Raw genomic sequence first — 21,826 nt, 5'->3', positions numbered from 1 at the left:
TAATATTTGTGTTATTGATTTTTTTTTTATTTTTTTTTGACTGTTGTAAAAACTGAAATGCTTTTAATAATTTTGCCTAAGCCTGAGCGTTCGGTAATGTCACTCTTTACTCAATTCTTACCATTTGAGAGATTAAAAATGTATTTGAAATGCTGAGAATTAGCCTGTGAAACACTCGAGATCAAAATCCGAATCCAAATGGATCCTAAATAATAGTATAGAATGTATCCAGACGCCAAAGTGTTAGTAGCCGAACCAGAATGGTACCTCGAAAAAGTTCAAAAACCAGAAATTTTTGACCAGAATAGCTGAATTAGTATCCGAAATAAGTATCAAAAAATATAAATAAATGCTTTGAATACTCAATTTCATGTTTATTTTGATATCATATCTGAAAATAAGTATTCGACACATAAATAACAACCTCGAATACTTAATTTCATGTTTATTTTGATATGATATTTAACCATACAAAAATGGGTCTTAGAAATATTGTACAATATATTGAAACTGAAGTATTATTAACCAAACCAATCAATATATTTAAAACCCTAGTGGGAGCCGAAAATGCAAAAAATCCGTTCCGAAAGGGTACCTAAACGTCCAAGCCTTCTTTAAGCCTTCTTTAACGTTTTGAAGTATTGTGAATCCTTATTTGAACTCTTTCTTGTGCATCTCTTCAGGGGTTACAAACGCTTTTTAAGAAGAACAGCTTTAGAAGCCTCTGACTACTTAAAAGGCGATTGTCTTATCATCAACTGTACCGTTGGCGTTGTTAGAGCTCGTCTTGAGGGTCCCAAACAGTTTGGCATTGTGCCGCCACCGTCTAATATGGGCCAGGGATTGAAAGATCTGTTAGATTCTGAACTTGGCTGCGACATTGGGAATAACAGTGTGGGTAGAGTGGTCATAGAGGACATCGAGCCTTCTACCTTTCAGGCTATGCTTAGCTTCATCTACACGGATGTACTTCCTGATGTGCATGAGATTACAGGGTCTACTTCTACCGCTTCGTTCACAAACATGATACAGCATCTATTGGCAACTGCTGACCTCTATGACCTCGGAAGGTTAAAGATATTATTTGAAGAGCTGAATGTTGATAATGTGGCAACAACACTTTCAAAGATATTTAAAGTAGTGATGTGGTTTTGGTGCAGCCGTGATGAAGTCCGAAGGGTTCAAGCACTTGAACCAGAGCTGTCCCTCTGTGCTGCCTGAGTTGCTGAACACGGTTGCAGCAGCGGATAAGAGCTCGACGTCGAGTGGACAATCAAGCAAGAAGAGAAGTGTGAGCAGTGTGTTGGGCTGTGATACAAGCACTACAAATGCGAGGCAATTAAGGAGGACGTAGGTTCGATTTTAAGTGCTTGAACCCTTCTGCACCAAAAGCACATCACTACTTTGACTTTTTCTAATTGTAATGAAAATAATTGTTTGTAGTATGTCTACACTCTACAGTAGTGTAAAGCTTTTGGCTTGCATTGTTTGTAAAAGCTTTGGATTATTAAAAGCAAGCTTTGGAGTTAATCTTCTTTTTGTTGCTATCTCATCGTTAAAGTCAACACTATAATGTCTTTGTTTTGTGGGAAGAGCTGCCGTGAGATGCAAGTTTTAGGGTTTTCTCTTTTCTTTTCTCTCTTGTGAAAGTGGTTCATACGCAAATAATCTCTTTTATATACATGTGTTTGATTTGAGCGTATGTCAGTCCATGAAGAATTATGGTTCTAGGCCCGCCCCAATTCCATATATATAGTCTACTCATTTATAACATGATATAATCATATAACATCATTATTAAATGATTGATCTATGGGCAAAGGTCAAAGCTGAAATCAAGAGGCTGCCTAACTCTTCACTTCATGAGGTTGCTTTAGTGTATTTCCATCATTAATTTGGCACTTTTCACATTCTATAATCATTTGACTTTTCTATAACGTTGATTTTATAAATGGTCTAGTGTTTTTATTGTGGGCATATGGGGTACTTCTGCAGTCTTCGTTAGTGGCGCGTTTGATGGTGGCGTGTATATGTCAAAATGGAATATGCTTTTAACCCTGGATCTATTGCCAAAATAATCTTAGTTTATGCATACATAACAACTTATATATGGTGCCGTATTATAATATTGTTAAAGCGTAATCTGATTTGAATATTTCGACAATAGAAGTTTTGACGAAGTGAAGATATATAGTCTTGCATCGTTGTGGTTATTCGATGTGTTTCTTTTTCCTTAAAACATTTGAGCTGCTAATATTTAGTTCTTTTCAGTTCAGTCTACAATGAGATTTGTGAGAAACCATGAGACCACTTGATTCCTTCTCGCTGTTTTGTGCAAAGTGTTTTTCTCTTTGGGCACATAAAATCACGTTGTAGTGTTCTTACAGAGGGTTTTAAATTAGTTAGAAGCTATATATGATAGAAACGTCTGAAGCTTTTGTTGAAACGCTGAGAACCATGAGATTTATAAACATTTTTTTTTGGTAATCAAAGAGATTTATAAATACACGTTCATACATAGTAAGCTTTATATAACTTAAGTGATGATACAAGATATAAACATATATACATTATACACTGATCTAAAACCACTTGAAAACCTACTAATGATTCAAATAGAAACAAATCAGTTTATTTAAATTCTTTACATACACTACTATCTTTTATCAAATCAAAAGCATTAACAATAACAAAGGTAATGTGTCGGTTGCACCACTATATTTATAAAATTTAAAGTATTAAGGAAAAAAGCCTAAGGTAAACATTGTCATATCGCGTGGGGAAGAAGGTAAACTCAAAAATATTCGCATCAACTGCAAATTGTAAGGTAGAGACAAGCAAACAATGATTGGAAATAGACATTAGGGTCTTAGGGAATGTGATTCATGTGATATATAGATCAAATTGAGTAGTACTTATTCTTTCTAGCTCTTTAGTGTTCACAGCCTTAGCCATGCAGCTTCGCTCTTATCCAAAAGATTGGCCCGCACTACAGAGACATTACACAATATGAATTGTTTTAGTATTCTTGCTAGTGCATGCTGCGCATATCACTATAGAATTTGCATATTCTTAATCTAGTATACCAAACCTATTCGGTTTTTAACATTTTACATTTAGTCCACTCATCTTAGTTTATAAGGGTTTCCTATCTATGTTTTCTCGATTTATCTGGAATTATTATTATTATGTTTCGGGAAAAGAGTAGAAAACATATTGTTTTGGTTCCATGGCCTATTTTATGCCATGTTCGATCGGTTCTTCATTATATGAAATATCAGATTAAGTAGTCCCTTATTCACTTACGTAAGTACTAAATTTTATTAGAATGTATGTTGTGATGATACTGTCATGATGAATGCATGCCTCTCCGGTGTTAAAACGTTGTTTTGATATAATATGACGACAAGTATACATCTTGATTGATAAATAAATGTTTTACACCACAGACATACACATCTATACTGAAAAGTTAGTGTGTGGAATGATAATACTAACTACCAAAATAAAGTCTTCCTTACCACAAAACAGGAATTTCAAAAATATCTACAAAGAACATTCGCGATGATATAACAATGAGCATATTACGGCTATCTCTTACCACACTTTATAAGATATAATATGTTACTAAAGTTCAGTAAGGAAAAAGAAGATATAATATGTCACTTTACTATATTTTGATACTGAATCCAATGAAATGAAACTAGTACTACTGCCGCTTTCAAAAAGGGTTGAGTCACTATGAAATTCAGTGATATTTACTACCGCTTTCATAAACTAATTTTACTCAATTGAAGTAATTCAATGATTAAAATTGAATTTAAAAACAAATATGATTGCATTATATTATGTGCATACTCATTATACATATACCAAAGTTTCTTTACAAGTTAAAATTAAACTAAATTTAAAAATTAGATAGAAATAAATTATAGATAGAAATTTGTGACAAAAATTTGTAAATTATATATTTTCTAATCAAACAGAAATGAATGTTTTCTATCTTTGCATTTTATTTTTCATTATAATTGCAAATCATGTTTTCAGTTATCATTTGGGAAAGAATTTTCATAGCAACTAAAAAGTTTATACTCCTTATAAAAGAACAAGGGTAAGAAAAATAATTAAAGTGTTGATGGTTTAATAACACACAGAAAGTTGGTTGAAAAAATTATTTATATAATATTTTTTTTCTGAGACTTAACTTAAAACATGTGTAAAATTATAAGAAGTCTTAAAACAACAGAAAAGGTAATAAAATTCAGCATAGAGAAGAAAAAAAAACATTAAATGGGGTTTGACCGGTTCAGAAGAGATGGCCTAACCAAAGAAGGTTTGGGGAGGGGATTGGTAAACATCTACGCGACGTTGGACCTTTACTTCTCCACCCAGAAAACAAAGTCAAAGTCGCAAATTAACATGTAAATTGTTTTATACAATATGTTTTTTATTTAATTATCAAAATAACGCATTCTTTTCGTTATCGTCACGGTGTATATATAACAGGATGTCCTTTTGATAAATAACTTGCCCTTCGTTCATCACATCTCAACCTGACCCTCCACCCCAAACTCTCTCAGATCTCTTCGATCCGGTGAGATCTCTCTTCCAAAGGTAATGCCTTAAAGTTTCATACTTTGCTCTCCATGTGATGTGATACATATTTCTATGAGTTTGCATTTTGTTTTTGTCTGATCTGGGTTTAAGCTTAGAGTTTTTTTTTAATCATCGTCGTAACGTGATGTAACTTTAAACAGCTGTTGGGTTTGTTGTCTGAATGATTACACAGCTGTTTTTTTTTCTTTTTTGGGCAAAAGGTGTCTGCTTTGTCTTGATTTAGTTTTTTTTTTTTTTGTTGTATCGTTTTTGATCAATTGTGTGTGTTTGTGGATCTGAATTTCATTGGCCTTTTGTTTCATTCGCATCAAATCTTCATTAGATCTGACGTTAGCATTTATTACAGGAAAAAAAAAGGGAGTTTTAGTTTCATCAAAGATGAAGGCACTCATTCTTGTTGGAGGGTTCGGTACTCGCTTGAGACCATTGACTCTAAGCTTCCCAAAGCCGCTCGTTGATTTTGCTAACAAACCCATGATCCTTCATCAGGTATAACTACCACAATGCACCATTCTTCTCTTACAATGTTAGGCCTTCTGCTAGCTAACCACTTTTTCATCATTAATGTTTTATAGATAGAGGCGCTTAAGGCAGTTGGAGTTGATGAGGTGGTGTTGGCCATCAATTACCAGCCAGAGGTGATGCTTAACTTCTTGAAGGACTTTGAGGCGAAGCTCGAGATCAAAATCACTTGCTCACAGGAGACTGAGCCTATGGGAACTGCTGGTCCTCTGGCTCTAGCGAGAGACAAGTTGATTGATGGTTCTGGAGAGCCTTTCTTTGTGCTCAACAGTGATGTGATTAGTGAGTACCCGCTCAGAGAAATGATTGAGTTTCACAAAGCTCATGGTGGGGAAGCCTCCATTATGGTCACAAAGGTGAGACTAATCTGATCTAATATGGGGGACTAGTAGTACTGTGAATCCGGGTGTCTGGTTCGGGTTATTCGGTTTTCGGGTATTTGGGTTGGGGTGTTTAGGACCCCGTTTAGGACCCGGACATTTTTTGGATCGGATAGGTTCGGGTAATGTCGTCTTCGGGTTGGTTTTCTATTTTTTTATAAAACCCGAAGTGAAGCTGAATTAGTTTTAGTTCGGGTTAGGTTCGGGTTTAAAGCCAATAAACTGAAAAAACCCGAAAACTCGAGTTAAACCCGGAAAATTGAAAAATATTCGGGTTCGGGTTTAAAGCCAATAAACTGAAAAAACCCGAAACTCGAGTTAAACCCAGAAAATTGAAAAATGTTTGGGTTCGTTTTCGGTTTTTCGGGTTTAGAGAGATAGGAACCATTCGGGTTTTTGTAAATTTCGGTTCAGTTTGGGGTTATTTTGGTTTGGTTTTCGGGTGTCGGATAATATGCCCATGACTAAGGGACTAGTATGTTTCTTCATCTAATGTGAACTTGTGTGTATATTGGTTATATAGGTTGATGAACCGTCGAAGTATGGAGTTGTGGTGATGGAAGAAACAACAGGAAAGGTTGAAAAGTTTGTGGAGAAGCCAAAGCTGTATGTAGGCAACAAGATCAACGCTGGGATCTACCTTCTAAACCCCTCTGTTCTTGACAAGATTGAGCTAAGACCAACGTCAATAGAGAAAGAGACCTTCCCCAAGATCGCAGCAGCTCAAGGGCTCTATGCAATGGTGCTACCTGGATTCTGGATGGACATTGGACAACCCAAGGACTACATAACAGGCCTAAGGCTCTACTTAGACTCTCTGAGGAAGAAATCTCCAGCGAAGTTAACCACCGGTGCACACATTGTTGGGAATGTTTTGGTGGATGAAACCGCTAAGATTGGGGAAGGGTGTTTGATAGGACCAGATGTGGCTATTGGTCCGGGGTGTGTTGTTGAGTCAGGGGTTAGGCTCTCGCGGTGCACGGTGATGCGTGGGGCGAGGATCAAGAAGCATGCGTGTGTCTCGAGTAGTATCATTGGGTGGCATTCAACGGTGGGGCAGTGGGCGAGGATTGAGAATATGACGATACTTGGGGAAGATGTTCATGTGGGTGATGAGATTTATACTAATGGTGGAGTTGTTTTGCCACATAAGGAGATCAAATCCAACATCTTGAAGCCAGAGATAGTGATGTGACAAAATCTATCTGGAACTTCATGTGTTTTGAATTTTTCTTTATCTATCAACTTTGTGCTTTTGTTATTCTTAGTGGGTTGAATAAAGTGAAAAAAAATGATTTATATCTTGTTGTTAGTGTTTATTAATATTTATTATGAGTTTGGTGTTTATTAATATTTATTATTCTTATTGGGTTGAAAAAAACCATTTGGTGTTTGTCTCCATAACTTGTCAATTCTTTATTAATATTTATTATGAGTTTCTAAAGAAAACTTGTGTATCAACTCTATACAATAACATCTTCACATTCCACAATAACACTGACATTGGTCTCAAGACAAATCATGGGGGTTGTTTTCTCCTTATTACGTGTGAGCAGAGGCATTGCCTTTATCTAAAACACTCTTTACAACGCATTTGCTTTAGAAACTTTGTGCAAAATTCTTCACTTTAGGTAAATCATTTTCTGAGCTGTGTTTAAGGACTGCTAGATCTTTGTAAGCTAGTAGCAGATATTGATCTTGCATTCTATTGGGGTTTTGTTGGAAGCAGGGATGAAGAGACGGCTCCATGAATCTTCCCTTACAAAAATTGAAGACAATCCTGAGCATCAGACTGTAAAATTGACTTAGATAGTACAAGGGGGAGAATGTTAAAGTTGTAGTCAGCATGCCTAGTCTTGAGGCTGATGAAAATGATGCTGATAAGGTTTTAGCATTCATTATGTTTTAACCGTTTTGAAGAATCTTTAAGAATTTATGTTAAAAGCAAAAACCAAACTCAAACCCAAAGATATAAAGATAACATCAGAAAAGTGTAGTGTAGGTAGCCTTACAAAGAGTTTTGTTTTGGACAAGAAGAGAAGCTAATAATAAAATGTTCTTCATGTGGTAAAATGGAACTTATTTTTGGTGCACACTCCCTAAACCCTAAAATCAAAACCACTTCTCATAAGAGAGAGGGTTTCAATATAACAATAGTAAAATAGGATATATGATATTAGCAGAGAGGAAAACTAAAAGCCCATCCTCTCCTCTTCAAACTCTCAAACACAACACACACACACACAACACAAAGTCTTCTAAGCTTGGATGGGAATGTCTTGATGGGTGTAAGCAATCCCATTGTCTCCATTCACAACTTGTCCATTTCCTCTCATTATCCTGCAAACCACCACCACCACCATTCATGACTATAACCATTTTAACAATGAAATTTCAAAATGAAACCAAAACAGTACCATCTTGTTGTAAGCAACCCTTCCACTCCCACTGGACCACGCGCATGGATCCTGCCTGTGCTTATTCCCACCTCAGCACCAAGTCCAAATCGAAAACCATCAGAGAATCTTGTACTTGCGTTGTGGAATACAGCAGCGCTGAGTAGTTACCAACAAAATCAAAGTCAGAGATGATTAAGCAAGTTTGTGTGATCTTGTTATCTTTACCTATCTACTTGGCGAAGGAATAGCTCAGCAACTTCTGGATCCTCTGTCACAATGCAGTCTGTGTGTGCACTGCGTACAAGACAAGATAAAGAGTGAACTCGAGCACCAGATGAAAAATATTATAAACGTGTGTTATGTCTAGTTTTTAACCTCCCATGTCCGTGAATGTGATCTATAGCACCATGCACATCATCTACAACTTCAACGGTGCAAGACTTGGAACAGTACTCATGCTTGAACGACCTTGCTTCTGGTATGTTCAGTATTGCACTTGCCCTTGGTCCACCATACAAAGTAACTCCTGCAGTTTTAATATACCTCATGAGCTATAGTATACTAGAGGTATGTACATGTATATAAACTCATTTATGACTTACCATTGCTCTGAAGAGCAAATATGAGCTCATTGAGCACAGCGTTCTGCTCTAGATCCTTATGCACTAGAAGGGTTTCCTGAAAAGAAGCGGTAAATAGAAGATTAGATGAGAAAGTTCATTGCATTACTGAAAGTTTGAGGAAAGGTAGAAGTTATCTTTACCATGGCATTACAGGCTGCTGGATAATCCAGCTTTGCATCAGAAACTATGCGCTTAGCCATATCTAGATTACAAGCCTTGTCGATGTATACATGACAGATTCCATCTAAAAGTACAACAATCAAGTCATCATCACTCTCTAGCAGAATCTTCCTAACGAAAACAAAGTTGAAAGCGTACCAGCATGACCTAGGACAGGGATCTTTGTAGTATTTTTGATCTGGGAAACAAGTTTGTTGCTGCCTCTTGGGATCACAAGATCAATAACATCATCTAGCTGTAACACAAAATGCAAACTGTGAGTTTCAGTTGTTGCGGATGCAAGTTTGTAGATTCGTTTTTTACCTTGAGCAAATCAGGAATCTCTTCTCTTGAAGTCACAAGTCCTATGAGTTTACCACCAACAGTCTCTGGAATTGCATCAGTAATCACCTATAAGAAATTACCATGAAGTTAACCGAATCAAGAGAGTTCAAGTGGTGACTTTGAGGTAGCTATATATGTACCTTGTGTAAGATAGCATTTGATCTCCTGGCCTCCTTTCCACCTTTCAATAGAAGTCCATTCCCACTCCTGATGGCAAGTGAAGCTATCTGTTTGGTTTATGAGTAAAGCACAGCTTCAGCAAAATTCACATTCTAAGAAAAAGAAAGAACACTAACTCTTAACTTACCTGTACAAGTGCATCAGGTCTGGACTCAAAAACAATCAGGAGTACACCTAATGGTGATGAGGTCTTCTCCAAAACAAGACCATCTGCCACCTGTAATAACAAATAGCATAAACAACTATTATATGTCAACAAGGAGGATACTCATATCCTTTATTCAACTCTAATAACCTCAGTTTTCTTTAAAACACGGCCAATAGGATCTTCCATATCAGCTAGCTTACGTACTGAAGCTGCAAGGCTCATGATCTATCAAGCACAAGACAAGAAATCATTAGAAACACACAAATAGGCTACAATACTACCACCATTAATACAGGCTTTACCTTTGCAGGTGTCATAACTAAGCGAGCCACCAATGACTCTTCAAGTCCAGCTTCTTGTGCAGCAGCCACATCTAATTCATTCTCATCTCTGATTGTTTTCTCATTTGCTTCAAGAGCATCGGCGACGCTATACAGAATCTGTCTCCTATCTTCTGAAGATAAGGCCTGTAAGCAAATTATAAACAGTTTAGATTACATTTCTGACATGATCAAAATATTAAAGAAAGCTCTAGAACGTACCTGAAGCTTTCTTGAACTCTCCCTTGCAGCAACTGCCATGTCACGAGCATTAGAATCAGTGACAGGAGCCCATAAACGAGCATCTTGATGGAATAAGGTTCCAACACGCAGTCCTCTGAGGACTTTATCTATGTTCTCAGCTGAATACCCACTACAAAAGCAAGCAAAAGTATAAAATTTTCCATCCAATACACATTCCTCTAACCAGAACCGGTCCTGAACCCCTAATTTTTGAAAAAAATTACATACATAGACTCCTAAAGTTATTTAAAAATTTAATATAAATTTATTTATAGTTTTTATTAAATTGTTTATAGTCTCAAAAATCTCAGGACCAGTTTTGCCCCTAAGCAAGAAAACCATGGATGATGAGTTTAAAAGGAGTCCACACCTGGTTATGATGACAGGGATCCCAGCATAAGCTGCATTCATTGCAGCTTTGACTTTTGCAGTCATGCCACCTCTTCCTAGTCTTGACTTGTCGCCGAATGTGATCTCATCTTGATGTTTTTCTTTGATGAATGTGTGGATCAGTTTTGAGTCAGGGTCACTTGGAGGGCCGGTGTAAAGACCTTCGACATCGCTCAGAATGATCAGAAGATCAGCTTTGAGTTCCAACCCTAGTAGAGCAGCTAAGCTGTCGTTATCCCAAAAGATGCCAGATGAATCCTGCATATATTAAGTGCATCAATGAAGCTGAACATTAGACTAAGAGATTCAGTAAACTATAGAACATAAATTGAACATCTTAAGAGGGAGAAAAGATAAGCCAACAAACCTGATAAGGAGCTCTTCTGGTGCTAATAGCATCATTCTCGTTGAAAATAGGAATAACCCTCAAATCGAGCATGGACTGGACTGTTTCATTAAGTTGCTTCCTGAACTCCTTGTCTCTGAAACTACTATCATTCACCAGTAGTTGAGCCGCCGTCACATCCAGCTGACCAAAGAAAAAAAACACAAGCATCAATATTTGGAATTTTAGGCAACAATCTAGAAAAATAAGACCATGTTTACTTTTTTTTTCAAGAAAGAGGAGAATCACCTGGTCGAACATAGTCTCATAATAAGCCATAAGACTGCTTTGTCCAACACCAGCACAAGCCTTTCCATCAAGTTCACTCTGAGGCTTCTGGAGATCCGCAAAGCTACAATAAATAAATAAACAAACTTCAGCACAAAAAGAAGAAAAAAATTAAATCATAAACACAGTAAAAAAAACATCTCAGTGTTATCTTCCCAAACCATAAGCTAATGGTTAAAAAAGTAGCCAATATTTGATTAACCTGCTATTGACTAATTGTCTGTAGCGAAGCCTTTGACGGCCAAGGCCAACCGCACCAGATGACACCAATATCACCTCAAATCCATCCGAGTTTAATTCCGCAAGCTGACGTTATAATATTTTTTTTAAACAAAATTAAAGGTGCAATTACATAAACATTTTCACATGTCTTTCATAAAACCTCTTCACAATTTGAGAATAAGGCAAAAAAAAAAAACAAATAAACTGATTTATAAATTAAGAAACAAAAAAAAACACCTGTTCACATAGAGCTCCTAAGCGACCAAGAGCCAGTCTTCCACTTTTTCCAGTCACAACACCGGTTCCAACCTTTACTTCCAAAAACATAAATATACGATTAATTACCATAAATGATCTCTTCTAATGACATGCGCATTAACATTCTCATAAACGCAGTTACTAGACAAAACAGATTCAAGAAACATTTTGAGTTTATATGCACTTTAAACTATACTATAGTAATATGATTTTCACATTTATCACATATTTTAAACTTATATAGTATGAAATTAAACACACACTAAACCCAATCCACATCAACAATGAACACCGAGCAACAACAACAACGATGACGACACGCATCAAATCAAAATCTGAGAATGCAGACGTTTCTCGATAAGATACCTTGACGACGATACGCTTGACGTCTTTGGCGAAAGCGCGGGAACGATCCAGCTCCTCCATTGTTGTCGACTGTAACTAGTTAAACTCAATGGTTCGTCAGTGACAGAGTTTAGAAATATCTGGTGAGGGAAGTTGTGGAGGATCAACAAGGAAGAGATGAAGGGGTTTTATAAACACGACTGCACCCAGAAGAGTCATGTCCTGCTACCAAACCACGAGACGCCACGTATGGGTCTGAGGGTATATTTGGAATATTAGATTTTGATTGTTGAAGTGGCGCGCTTTTATTAGGTGGCGCATGGTAAAGAGGTTAGGGTGCGTCGTAGGAGATACTGTGGGTGTTTTGGGTAATTAAAAAATCGGCGGCTGAGGAAGCGCCGTGGACGTGAATGACACAAAGGGCTAACCGGGAGCGGAAGAGGACAAGTGAAAAGCGGACAGCAGTGCAATTTTTTAGACATGACGTTATCTCTGGTTTAATTAAATCTATTTTATATGCGGCGCAACAACATATTATAAACCATACATTAGAGGGCAATGATTAATTATAGAGATGTATGACGTAATCCAATATAATCATAATTCTGAGTTCATCAGCCATTTTGACTGGGAATAATGTTTTTTTTTTCTTTTTTTTTCCCTTAATTTTGGGAAACGTTTAATGTATCTTACAAAACGTTTTTTTTTCTTCCTCTAGACCTATTTAGAACAAATATTTATAGTCTTGTTAAGAAAGTTTCAGTAAAATTATATACAGTATATTGTAAATTTTTCGTATCACATGCAAAATATCTATAGTTCCTATTAAAATCTGTAGTTTTGATGATTTTTCTCTTGACTATAGGCTTTTCTATAATATCAATCTATAATAACCATAGTTTATAAAATAATCATTTTACAAATTATAATCATTAGGAATTTAGGTTGATAACATTTTGCCATGGAATCGAATTTGTATTTGATTTATCACTAACTGAAAATAAATAAGTTGATACATAAATAACAAATAAGGTAGATGTTGGTTCATATGATATCATAATATTCGTTCCTATTTACTTCGCTTTTGTTGTATACATTAAATACCACCTGAAATTCTCATTTCTTGTTAAAATGTATTTTCCATAAAATTACTTTGGAAAACAAATTATTTTACAGTAAATTTCATAAAGTTTTGAAAATCAGGAAGTCAAACTTTAGATTAGTTCAATTATGTACCTGACCAAACACTTTAAAATGACGATTATTAAAAAATAGCAATGTATTTCTTTTTAAAATTAGCAATGTAGTATTCTGTTCAAAACTAAAAGAAAATATATATACATTAAATTTTGTAGTTTTTCCTATATTGATAAAAACTTGTAAAGCAGATTATTAGATTGAATACAAATATATAAGGTTTTGCAATGCTAAATGTTAATACAAAGGCCGATGAAGAGGTCTTTGAGCGCTTGTTGATTCTATGTGGCATTTTCTGCCTTTTCATATGGCAAGACCTAGTAATTAACGCTTGATACTCGGATGCAAATTAAAAGTTAGATTTTGTTTGTAATTACCATCTAGTAGAACATACAACCTTCATCTATATATATGAAAGCTGAAGGTTATAGTTCTTTGGTGGATGTGTGCTCATTTATGCTTAAATATTACCTTATGCTCAAAAAATTATGTTACATTGATACAAATAAAAAAAAGATTGTACAGCTTTTTTGCTACATTGATACATAAATATGCCAGATATTCTTTTCCCAAAATTTTATTAGTGATCCTGAGATAATTCTGTTCCTTGAGTAGTCAAGAGCTTTTTTGCCTATACAAAACCTATAAGTCACATAATGTCAAAACCAATCAAATATCGATCTATAAGTACAATAATCAAATACGATAGTGTCAATGTGATAAAATATGAAACGGGTTATGGCTAATCCAATTTTTATAGCTTATATAATGTGTACTATATGACCGCCAATTATCGAGATTCTCCGGCTGACGTATATTCAAGCATCATTTACTTCATTGACCTTTTAAGAAGCCAATAATCATTCGTGATGGATTCAGATTAATCAATGTTGATATTTCTAATGCGACGCAATTATGACTTCAATACATGTGATGTGCTATAGGAAATGCATAGGAAACCAAGAATTGGCTTGAAAAGCATGACATGCGACTGAAATAGTGAATGAACTTACATTAAATGTGTAGCAAATAAATCTCCAAAATTCTAAAATTACGTTAATTTGTGTTATTGTAAATAGTAAAATAACCTTAATCAACGCAATGAATAGTGCATGAGGTTTGGTCAAAGGCTCAAAGCCTTGGTTCCATTTCTAAGCACTGATCTAAACGACTTGAGTTTCCCCCTCGATTTTAATTTTTTCCAATGTCTGAAATTTACTTTCTGTATATTTTCATCTTCGATTATTATGTTTGCGAATGATACTGGAATATGAAACAAATAAAAAATTAATTAAATGTAATGGAAGGAAGGCACGTGGTCTGATACGATTATATCTCAGATGTCTGATTGTTTCTGTGGAACCATTGGTGACCTATGTGCATGTGCCTCTTTTTAGGCCTACCAACTCCAATATTTAAGTCAAGTAATAGGATTTCATTTGTTCCCTTCTGTATTTCAATTTTAGTAGTATATTATTGAAACTAATTATCTCATTTGTAAGTTGTAACCAACGACATATCATTATCAGGGATAGTTATATAGACATTCACATTTAGACTCAAGTATACATACACAAGCAGCAGTAGCACATGTGTATATATTCATATAATATCGCAAAGAAAGATGCCATTTTGATAGGTACGTGTATACAATGATAATAATAATAATGTAAGTGAGCAATACATTGTATGATATAGAATCATGATTCGTGAATGTGTGCTCTTCTTTGGTTAGAATTAGTAGGTTATGTGACTTAAATCTTTTTATTAAAAAAAAATATTTTGATAATAAACCCGTAAGTGTGTGCTGACGGTGAAAAGAGAAAAGCTTGGTGCATTTTTGCGTCATTCTTTGTTTACGTGGACAAATAGGTTTATTTTATTTTTTTGTAACTAGGACAAATAGGTTTATAAATGGTCGGAAATGGAATTTTTATTTCTTAGCATTTTGGGTATAGATAGATAAGAAGTGATGTTAATGTCTTGTTTCACGAAATTAATCCACGTGTGTGTTTTTCAATCTATAATATGACTAGATTGAAATGGAGTCCGATGAGAAGATGGCGTCAACACAAAAGAAGCACAAATATTGGTAGTGGACCTTTATTCTCTGCTACCCATACCACTTTTTGATAATATATATAAGCTAATATATATATAGCGTCATATTCAAACTACGACGTTTATACGGCAGGACTTGGCCTCGAAATTTTAAACATATATGGACGCTACCAACTGTATGGTGAATATTTATAGCCATAAAAACTTTATCACAAAGTATATTTTGTTAATTTTATCACGGGTTATTAATGCAAATGTCAAATATCTCCTCTAAATTTATTTCTAAGCTAATAAATAAATAAATATATCCTCTAAAACTGTCAAGGTTGAGAAAACGCATTAAAAAGATAGGAGCTAAGTTTTGTTATGACAATAATGAAGAATCTATGGCTCTAATCATTTTGTGGGTACAATCCAATTTCAACTGACCACTATCGATTTAAGTCACGAAAGAAAGTAAAACACTTCTAAAACTAGGACAGGGGCACATGCATGTAAAGAGTCGGACATGGGGCTATAGCTAGAGGTTCACGTCACCACGAAAAAGGGAAGACATTTAGCAATGCATGCAAAGTTTGTGATAGATAGTTAGAACTTCGACTTAACACACAAAAAGGGTTTGTAGTAGAATTAAATACAAAAGTTATGGTTAAAACGTGTTAGCGTTGGACTGTAAGGATTAGTCAAACGCTATAACAATTTACATGGCAATTGACTAGAAAACAACGGAAATTATAGTGAAATGTATCCTCAAGTTCTATAGTAGATTTATTATGCACAAGTTGAATCGTTTCATAAAATTATGTTTCCGATGGCAATAAGCAAAGAGAAAAAGACTAGAATAGCACTAAACCAAGTTTTTGTTCCCAAAGTAGCACTCAAGGCTCAAAGTCACAAAAATAGGTTTCATTAAAGAGGTAATGTACACTTATACCCCTAGGGTTAATTAATCCAAACCTTAGGGTTTAGAGTTAAGGGGTGGGGTTTTGGAATTAGGGTTTAAAATTTTATAAATAATAAAATAAAAAATAAAAATTTTAAAAACAGTTTCAAAAAGTATTTTTAAATTATAAAAATAAAATCTGAAAAAAAATAAAAAAAAATTTGAAATTTTTTTAAAAAAAAAATTATAAAAATTTCGAATCTGAAAACATATAATCTGAAACTATAAAAAAAATTTTTATTTTTTTTATTTTTATTTTTATTTTTTTTATTTTTATTTTTATTTATTTTAGTTTGTTTATTTAATTTTAAACCAAGGGTATTATTGATATTTTACCCTTTAATGAATGTCATTTTTGTGACTTTCTCCTTCTAGTGCTATTTTTGAGACATAAACTTCAAAAGGTGCTATTATTGACAATTGCCCATAAGCAAATGCTGGTCAATTTTGTTTTACATCATCTTATAACGAAACAAGAACCAACTAAAGTTTTGTTTATATATAAAAAGTCTTCCAAAATGGACCCAATCACTTGTCAATTATCGATATACTCTTCCAAGTTTTGTTACATCTCTCTCATATTTAGGGTATGATCAAGATCACGCTTGAAACCAACGGTTTCTCTACACCAGTAATCGCATATAATTTTATGAGTATTAATCTAGGGACATACCAAAATAAAACATATACTCCAAGAAATAAAAAGATAATAAAGGAACCGTCAAAAACTAACATGCCAGTGGAATTACAAATCAATACATCTAATTATACCGTGAAATTAGCTAGACGAATCCTAACGTGTAGTTTTGATACTTAAAGATTATTGTTTTCTTGAATTTTGGCTCTTAGGTAAAATCAAAGACAACCCAAAAAGTTTATACTTTGTTGATTTCGCTTACATTAGGTAGGGATGTGGGTTGGTAGAAAAGGTTACTTTGGCTCTTACGGAACCGGAGAGATGCACAACCCAAACCCTAATCTTACAATACAAATTACTTAATTATCATACTGTATTACAATTAACATTCTTGTGCCTTCCAAACTTATTTTAATAATCTGTTTATGTGCATCGACCGGCCAGAATATGAACACATTTTTTTGCTGTGGTTTATAGAAATCAGATAGGATATTTCATTCGACCAACAGAAGGAAGAAGGAAATAATAAGATAAGGTGATGGAGTGCTATATAAATGTATAGAACATGCATGCTACACTTGGACACGCTCAATTGGTTCGTATAGCTGCATTAATCATTTTATTTTGCAGCCAATGTAAAGCGGTCACGAGTCACCAGCATCCAAGATGTTTAGTGCAATCACGTCCAAAGAGAATATTTCCCAAAAACAAGTAATTTATCTCGAATTTATCCTCTTGGCCCTAGTAATATGTACAATGGATATACATTTATAAAAACTGAAAAAATCAAGGGCTGACAGTAAGTGTTTTTATAAATAAGAAGTTTGTGTGAGACTTTCTTTTAATCCTTTTGCTTGATTTGTGCCTTAGCCATCATGCAGCTAACAATGAAAACTGTCTCCCCTTTCTTTTTCAAACAGAAACTACACAATTTCTTAGTATCTACGACCTAGTCAGAAATGAATTTGGCCGACACATGTTTTGGTTTTTCAAAAGTATGTGGTGATAAGACGCAGATAAAGGAAGAAAGGTTGGAGGAATCACTATCGTATCAGTTTTGTTAAAATAAGTTATTTATTTATTTAAAGACTGAGAGAGACAGTGATTGTCATTGGGTAAGATCGGGTTGTTCATAGAATTGATATTGTTCTGTTTTACAAATTTTAAATATTATTGTTTACTTTTTGATCCGAGGAGGGTTGAGCTGGAGAAAGGGGGTGAGCTGGAGAAATTAAAATAATTAATTACTCAAGTATTTTGGTTTGAGATGTCAAAACCAACAAGTAACTCTAGAGAAAAACAAAACTGAGGGAAGTATATTTGTTTGATATATATACCAAAAGCAGCAAGTAGTTATGTAAAGCTAAAATGGACGGTAAAGACGAAGTGGAGTCATAATCTAAATAATCATACGGTTCTTGGGGGAGTCAGTGCTGTTTTGATAAAGAGAAACGTGGATCACAATATCACATTAGTTAGTGTTAGGTACTAATGATGATAAATTTCTTTGAATAAGTTATAACAAACAAACTTCTTAATACGGTTTACTGGGTTATATAATTTTATACTTTTGTATTTGGTCAAGTATTAATCATAAATAAAAACCAGTTAGGAGAAAAGATATGGTTAATTGAATAATATACGTATTTCACTTTTATAATTTTGTTATTGTGTATGTGTGCTTCACTTGACTACTAGCTTAGCTAGCTAATTTGAGTTGAAAGTCTTAAAATAACATGAATGTTAGGCCTGACCATTAAGCTAAATGAGTAAACACAAACCAGTATTTGATGAGATTTCGATTTGGTTTGGATTGAACTGATCGGTTAGATCTACTGGCCATCGTCTTGGTTCGATTTGGCTATATACTGTTTTTTTACGTTTGCTAACCCAATTTTCTATTGTAATAAGAAAATCAAAATACAGTTTGATATGTTCATGGCTGCCTTCCAACCTAATTATGTATTTTTATAGATCGGGTTCAACCAACAATCAAAAATAGTGAAATGTACCAGTTTATTTTAAAATTGAAAATTTACGAGTAAAAAACTAAACCAATTTTTTTGACGCGGATAATTTTGATATTACAGTGATGAATAAAATTGCGTCATAACCGAATAACAAACGACTTCCATACTACGTCAAAAAAAAAAAAAACGACTTCCATACCAAACAAAACCGGAGTCAATTTCCCAAACCAAGAACCGAGAAACCAAACTAACTGAAGTTACTGAACCGAGTTATTGCCCAGCCGTAGAAGCAGGCCGGCAGTTACTGTCTGGCCCAATGTTTCTCTCGTCTCCACTTATATAAGTTCTTACTTTTCTAGTGATATTTCCAAAGATTCGTTTCAGCGATGAATGTAATGAATCCGATCTTAATGTTAGTGTGCATCTGTAGTACGAGTGATAAGAGGTTCTGATCATCAACGCACCACCAAAACGAACCGATGCAATTGTTAGGACAGTGAGGGATACATTAATGACATGCCCAGGAAGACACGTAGTGTTTATACAAAACCATAACTGACAAGTCTGAGAATTTATCATATATGGTTATTAAGTGAAACAGTAGTTTTGAGTTGTTTAGCATAATTCTTGCAGATATTTTAACGACACTAGACATACACATGCTCTCATCATTCATCTAACGTGACCTTTTGGCTTTTTTTCTCTTTTATACTTACTTCACGTGCTCTATACTCAATACTGATAAAATCAAAACATTTTATGATATCTATTAGCTTCCAGAGAGATTGGCCTTGTGCAGTGCCCGACAAATGAGAGATTGAGAGTAAAATCATCAAAAAAAATCTTGTGAATCTTCTTCCTTTTTAAAATATTTTTAAAAAATTCACAAGCGAAGACGCTATAACAAACAAACAAACAAAAAAAAACACAATCCTACTAAAAACAAACACATTCCTTACAAACAGCCATGAAACTAAGCCAGCAAAAACGAATCAGAACGGTTCACTGTATAGGTTCCTTCTTCTGTTACTCTCTGTATTTCATTCTCTACTAAGGACGTTCTTTGTTCCACCACAACATATACATTATTATATATGTTTTGTTTTGTTGTGTGGTGTGGAGATTTAAGGAAAGAACCAGACTTTGATGAAGATTGAAAGAACCATTTGCAGACCAAACGCTACAGCCATTACAACAGTCATATCATTGCTCCCTTCAAGGTAAGACCGTAGATTAAGAGCAACAAAGCACGACGATGCGCTACCAGCTGAGAGTATGATCACCCACCTCAGAAACTCCACTGGAATAAGCAATGGCAGCTGCAAAAAAAAAAAAAAACAAATGATCCTAACTATTAGTATATTGATATTACCATTTCTATGTTACTGGAGATAGATACTTACAGAGGTTGGAATGAAAATGAAGAGAGAGTAACCCCAGAGGCACCAGAATCTTAGAAGATCGGCTCTGGACCCCATGTACCGGAGCGAGAAGTAAAACGCCAGAGGCACGATTATTGCGTAGCCATAGATTATAGATGCTGCCAAGTTTATGTAGTTCACGTCAAAGACCCAAGGTGCTTCACTGTCGGTTCGTTTCTTCACGAGGTACGTGGCGCAGTTTCCGAGAGAAGAAAGCACAAACACAAGCGTAGTGCAGATCCAAACAAGTCCATACCTAAACAAAACGCACGCACGAGTCACTTTATATAGAACAAATTCGTTAAAGGCCAAATTTAATTTATTCACTTGTTATGAGTAAATGCATCCTATTAATTGACAAAGCTATCCACTAATACAATAGAGTAACTATGCCATTTACTATAACAATGATATAATAACAAACACAGAGAGCGCACAACGTTAGTCATTACTCGACCGTAATGCATCCTACTGTCAGACCTTAGGTTTCCTATGCAATAGGATATGACTAATGTTACAACTAAATGGTAAACAGCATATTAAATAAATCTCAATAGGAGATGCCAAAGAACTCGCACATAGCAAGAGCGAACACCAACAAGATTACAAGAGCCAAGGGGGGGAGTGAAAGACTTACATATCAGGGTTGGCATCAATCTTGTTGAAAAAATCACCACTAGTGGGATACAAGGAGCTCATCAGTCTATTCACAACAACATCAGTGTCCACGTCGAAGTACTGCGTGTACGAGTAGACGTTAAAGAACCCCTTCCAGTTGTTTGGTGGCTGTTGTTCAGGTCTTTCTACAGGTATAGAAGTTTAAACTGTATAACAATTCCTTATCACTTATATTTGACTCATGCTCACTACTAATAACTATATAGTCCTGATCGTTTGGTTGCCGCAAGTTTCGGCGTCAGCGGCAGCGTCAATGAGGACAGTTGTTGTTCGTTTCGCAGACGCTGACGCTGCCGCATATCATATCGCGACCGCAGGTTTTATCGGCGTCAGCCGCAGGACACAGCGTTCGGATGCGGTGTCAGATGCAGCTTCCTGCATCAACGAAACGAACAAGAGTTGACGCAGAATGTTGACGCTGCCGCTGCCGTCGGTACCTGCGGCAACCAAACGAACAGCCCTTATATATAAACCTGTTGGGGTGTCAAGAGTTTGATAACCCTTTGCATTGTTGTTTCCTTGATGCGGTGGAAATATCTGATTGTTCGCAGATGGGCCTGCCCAGCAGTAAACAAACAACATTCAATAAAAATTTGCAAAAAAAGTAAAAAAAAAAAAAAAAGTTTCAAAACAGAAACTAGCAAAAAGAACACACCTTCGGTTACGCTTGTTATATGTACATTTGAGCTTTTGTTGTCGTCGCTGATCACAGCCTTTACCCAATTAAAAAAAAAAAGATGCAAGTAATAAGAATACATCTTACTATAACCAATGTGTATAACAATCTTAGCAGAGTTTAATACACGCTATAATCATTACAAAGTTTCAAATTAAAAAAAAAACCGTTTAAAATTGGATGTGTGTTGATAGACTTACGGGAACTGAACCAATCAAATGGCTCGTCTGTAGATTAGCGAACGACTCATCCATCGAAAGCTTACTGACCGATTCAAAAATCGATCAGATCGGTAGAATAAAGAGATCGTCGTCGTGGGAAAGGAAGACGCGCGCGCTTTTGAGTCGCACGCGTGCGTCTTTTTACTAATTGACGTGGGCCATTTAGTTAAAACAAACACGGCCCATTTACATTAAATG

The 21,826-nt window shown here is 35.2% G+C and overlaps 3 protein-coding genes and 1 pseudogene across 4 annotated transcripts; 2 read left to right on the top strand and 2 right to left on the bottom strand.

The window, feature by feature from the left end:
• Positions 1–222: 222 nt before the first annotated feature.
• On the top strand, positions 223–4,120 carry LOC111198241 (annotated as a pseudogene).
• A 368-nt stretch (positions 4,121–4,488) lies between these two features.
• LOC106447459 (mannose-1-phosphate guanylyltransferase 1) lies at positions 4,489–6,866 on the top strand. Of its 2 annotated transcripts, none has more exons than XM_022718406.2 (4): positions 4,489–4,614; positions 4,964–5,106; positions 5,193–5,495; positions 6,043–6,866. In XM_022718406.2, the coding sequence occupies exons 2-4, from the start codon at positions 4,996–4,998 to the stop codon at positions 6,712–6,714; spliced, it is 1,086 nt and encodes a 361-aa protein (XP_022574127.1). In that variant the 5' UTR covers positions 4,489–4,614; positions 4,964–4,995; the 3' UTR covers positions 6,715–6,866. The 2 variants fall into 2 exon arrangements, with proteins under 2 accessions (XP_022574127.1, XP_048634587.1); XM_048778630.1 differs by having other exon boundaries at positions 4,530–4,594.
• A 610-nt stretch (positions 6,867–7,476) lies between these two features.
• LOC106450268 (delta-1-pyrroline-5-carboxylate synthase A) lies at positions 7,477–12,007 on the bottom strand. Its single transcript, XM_013891917.3, has 19 exons — positions 11,846–12,007; positions 11,459–11,530; positions 11,202–11,305; positions 10,961–11,063; positions 10,694–10,855; positions 10,307–10,584; positions 9,916–10,066; positions 9,676–9,840; positions 9,521–9,598; positions 9,353–9,442; positions 9,186–9,272; positions 9,025–9,111; positions 8,860–8,956; positions 8,682–8,785; positions 8,521–8,596; positions 8,294–8,444; positions 8,144–8,212; positions 7,937–8,074; positions 7,477–7,859 (listed from the first exon to the last, which is right to left on the bottom strand). Exons 1-19 carry the CDS (start codon positions 11,903–11,905, stop codon positions 7,778–7,780), a joined length of 2,154 nt encoding a protein of 717 aa, XP_013747371.1. The 5' UTR covers positions 11,906–12,007; the 3' UTR covers positions 7,477–7,777.
• Positions 12,008–19,461: 7,454 nt separating this feature from the next.
• On the bottom strand, positions 19,462–21,767 carry LOC106450267 (protein YIPF1 homolog). The gene is made up of 6 exons (XM_013891916.3): positions 21,608–21,767; positions 21,387–21,444; positions 21,205–21,288; positions 20,691–20,856; positions 20,036–20,309; positions 19,462–19,951 (listed from the first exon to the last, which is right to left on the bottom strand). The coding sequence occupies exons 1-6, from the start codon at positions 21,659–21,661 to the stop codon at positions 19,757–19,759; spliced, it is 831 nt and encodes a 276-aa protein (XP_013747370.1). The 5' UTR covers positions 21,662–21,767; the 3' UTR covers positions 19,462–19,756.
• Positions 21,768–21,826: the final 59 nt, after the last annotated feature.

The sequence above is a fragment of the Brassica napus genome, chromosome A4 (genome assembly GCF_020379485.1).
Source record: "Brassica napus cultivar Da-Ae chromosome A4, Da-Ae, whole genome shotgun sequence".
Classification (NCBI taxonomy): Eukaryota; Viridiplantae; Streptophyta; class Magnoliopsida; order Brassicales; family Brassicaceae; genus Brassica; species Brassica napus.
Note: the sequence above shows the minus strand (reverse complement) of the source record. Positions and strands in the feature narration are given on the sequence as shown.

Excerpts from the sequence above, each read along its gene's own strand:
- LOC106447459 (XM_022718406.2), top strand. The coding sequence starts at position 4,996 with ATGAAGGCACTCATTCTTGTTGGAGGGTTCGGTACTCGCTTGAGACCA. Across the intron at positions 5,107-5,192 it reads AACCCATGATCCTTCATCAG|ATAGAGGCGCTTAAGGCAGT; the intron begins GTATAACTACCA and ends AATGTTTTATAG. Across the intron at positions 5,496-6,042 it reads CCTCCATTATGGTCACAAAG|GTTGATGAACCGTCGAAGTA; the intron begins GTGAGACTAATC and ends TTGGTTATATAG.
- LOC106450268 (XM_013891917.3), bottom strand. The coding sequence starts at position 11,905 with ATGGAGGAGCTGGATCGTTCCCGCGCTTTCGCCAAAGACGTCAAGCGT. Across the intron at positions 10,856-10,960 it reads ATGAGACTATGTTCGACCAG|CTGGATGTGACGGCGGCTCA; the intron begins GTGATTCTCCTC and ends TTCTTTGGTCAG. Across the intron at positions 8,786-8,859 it reads CCCTGTCCTAGGTCATGCTG|ATGGAATCTGTCATGTATAC; the intron begins GTACGCTTTCAA and ends TTGTACTTTTAG.
- LOC106450267 (XM_013891916.3), bottom strand. The coding sequence starts at position 21,661 with ATGGATGAGTCGTTCGCTAATCTACAGACGAGCCATTTGATTGGTTCA. Across the intron at positions 20,857-21,204 it reads AACTCTTGACACCCCAACAG|AAAGACCTGAACAACAGCCA; the intron begins GTTTATATATAA and ends CTATACCTGTAG. Across the intron at positions 20,310-20,690 it reads ATTGATGCCAACCCTGATAT|GTATGGACTTGTTTGGATCT; the intron begins GTAAGTCTTTCA and ends CGTTTTGTTTAG.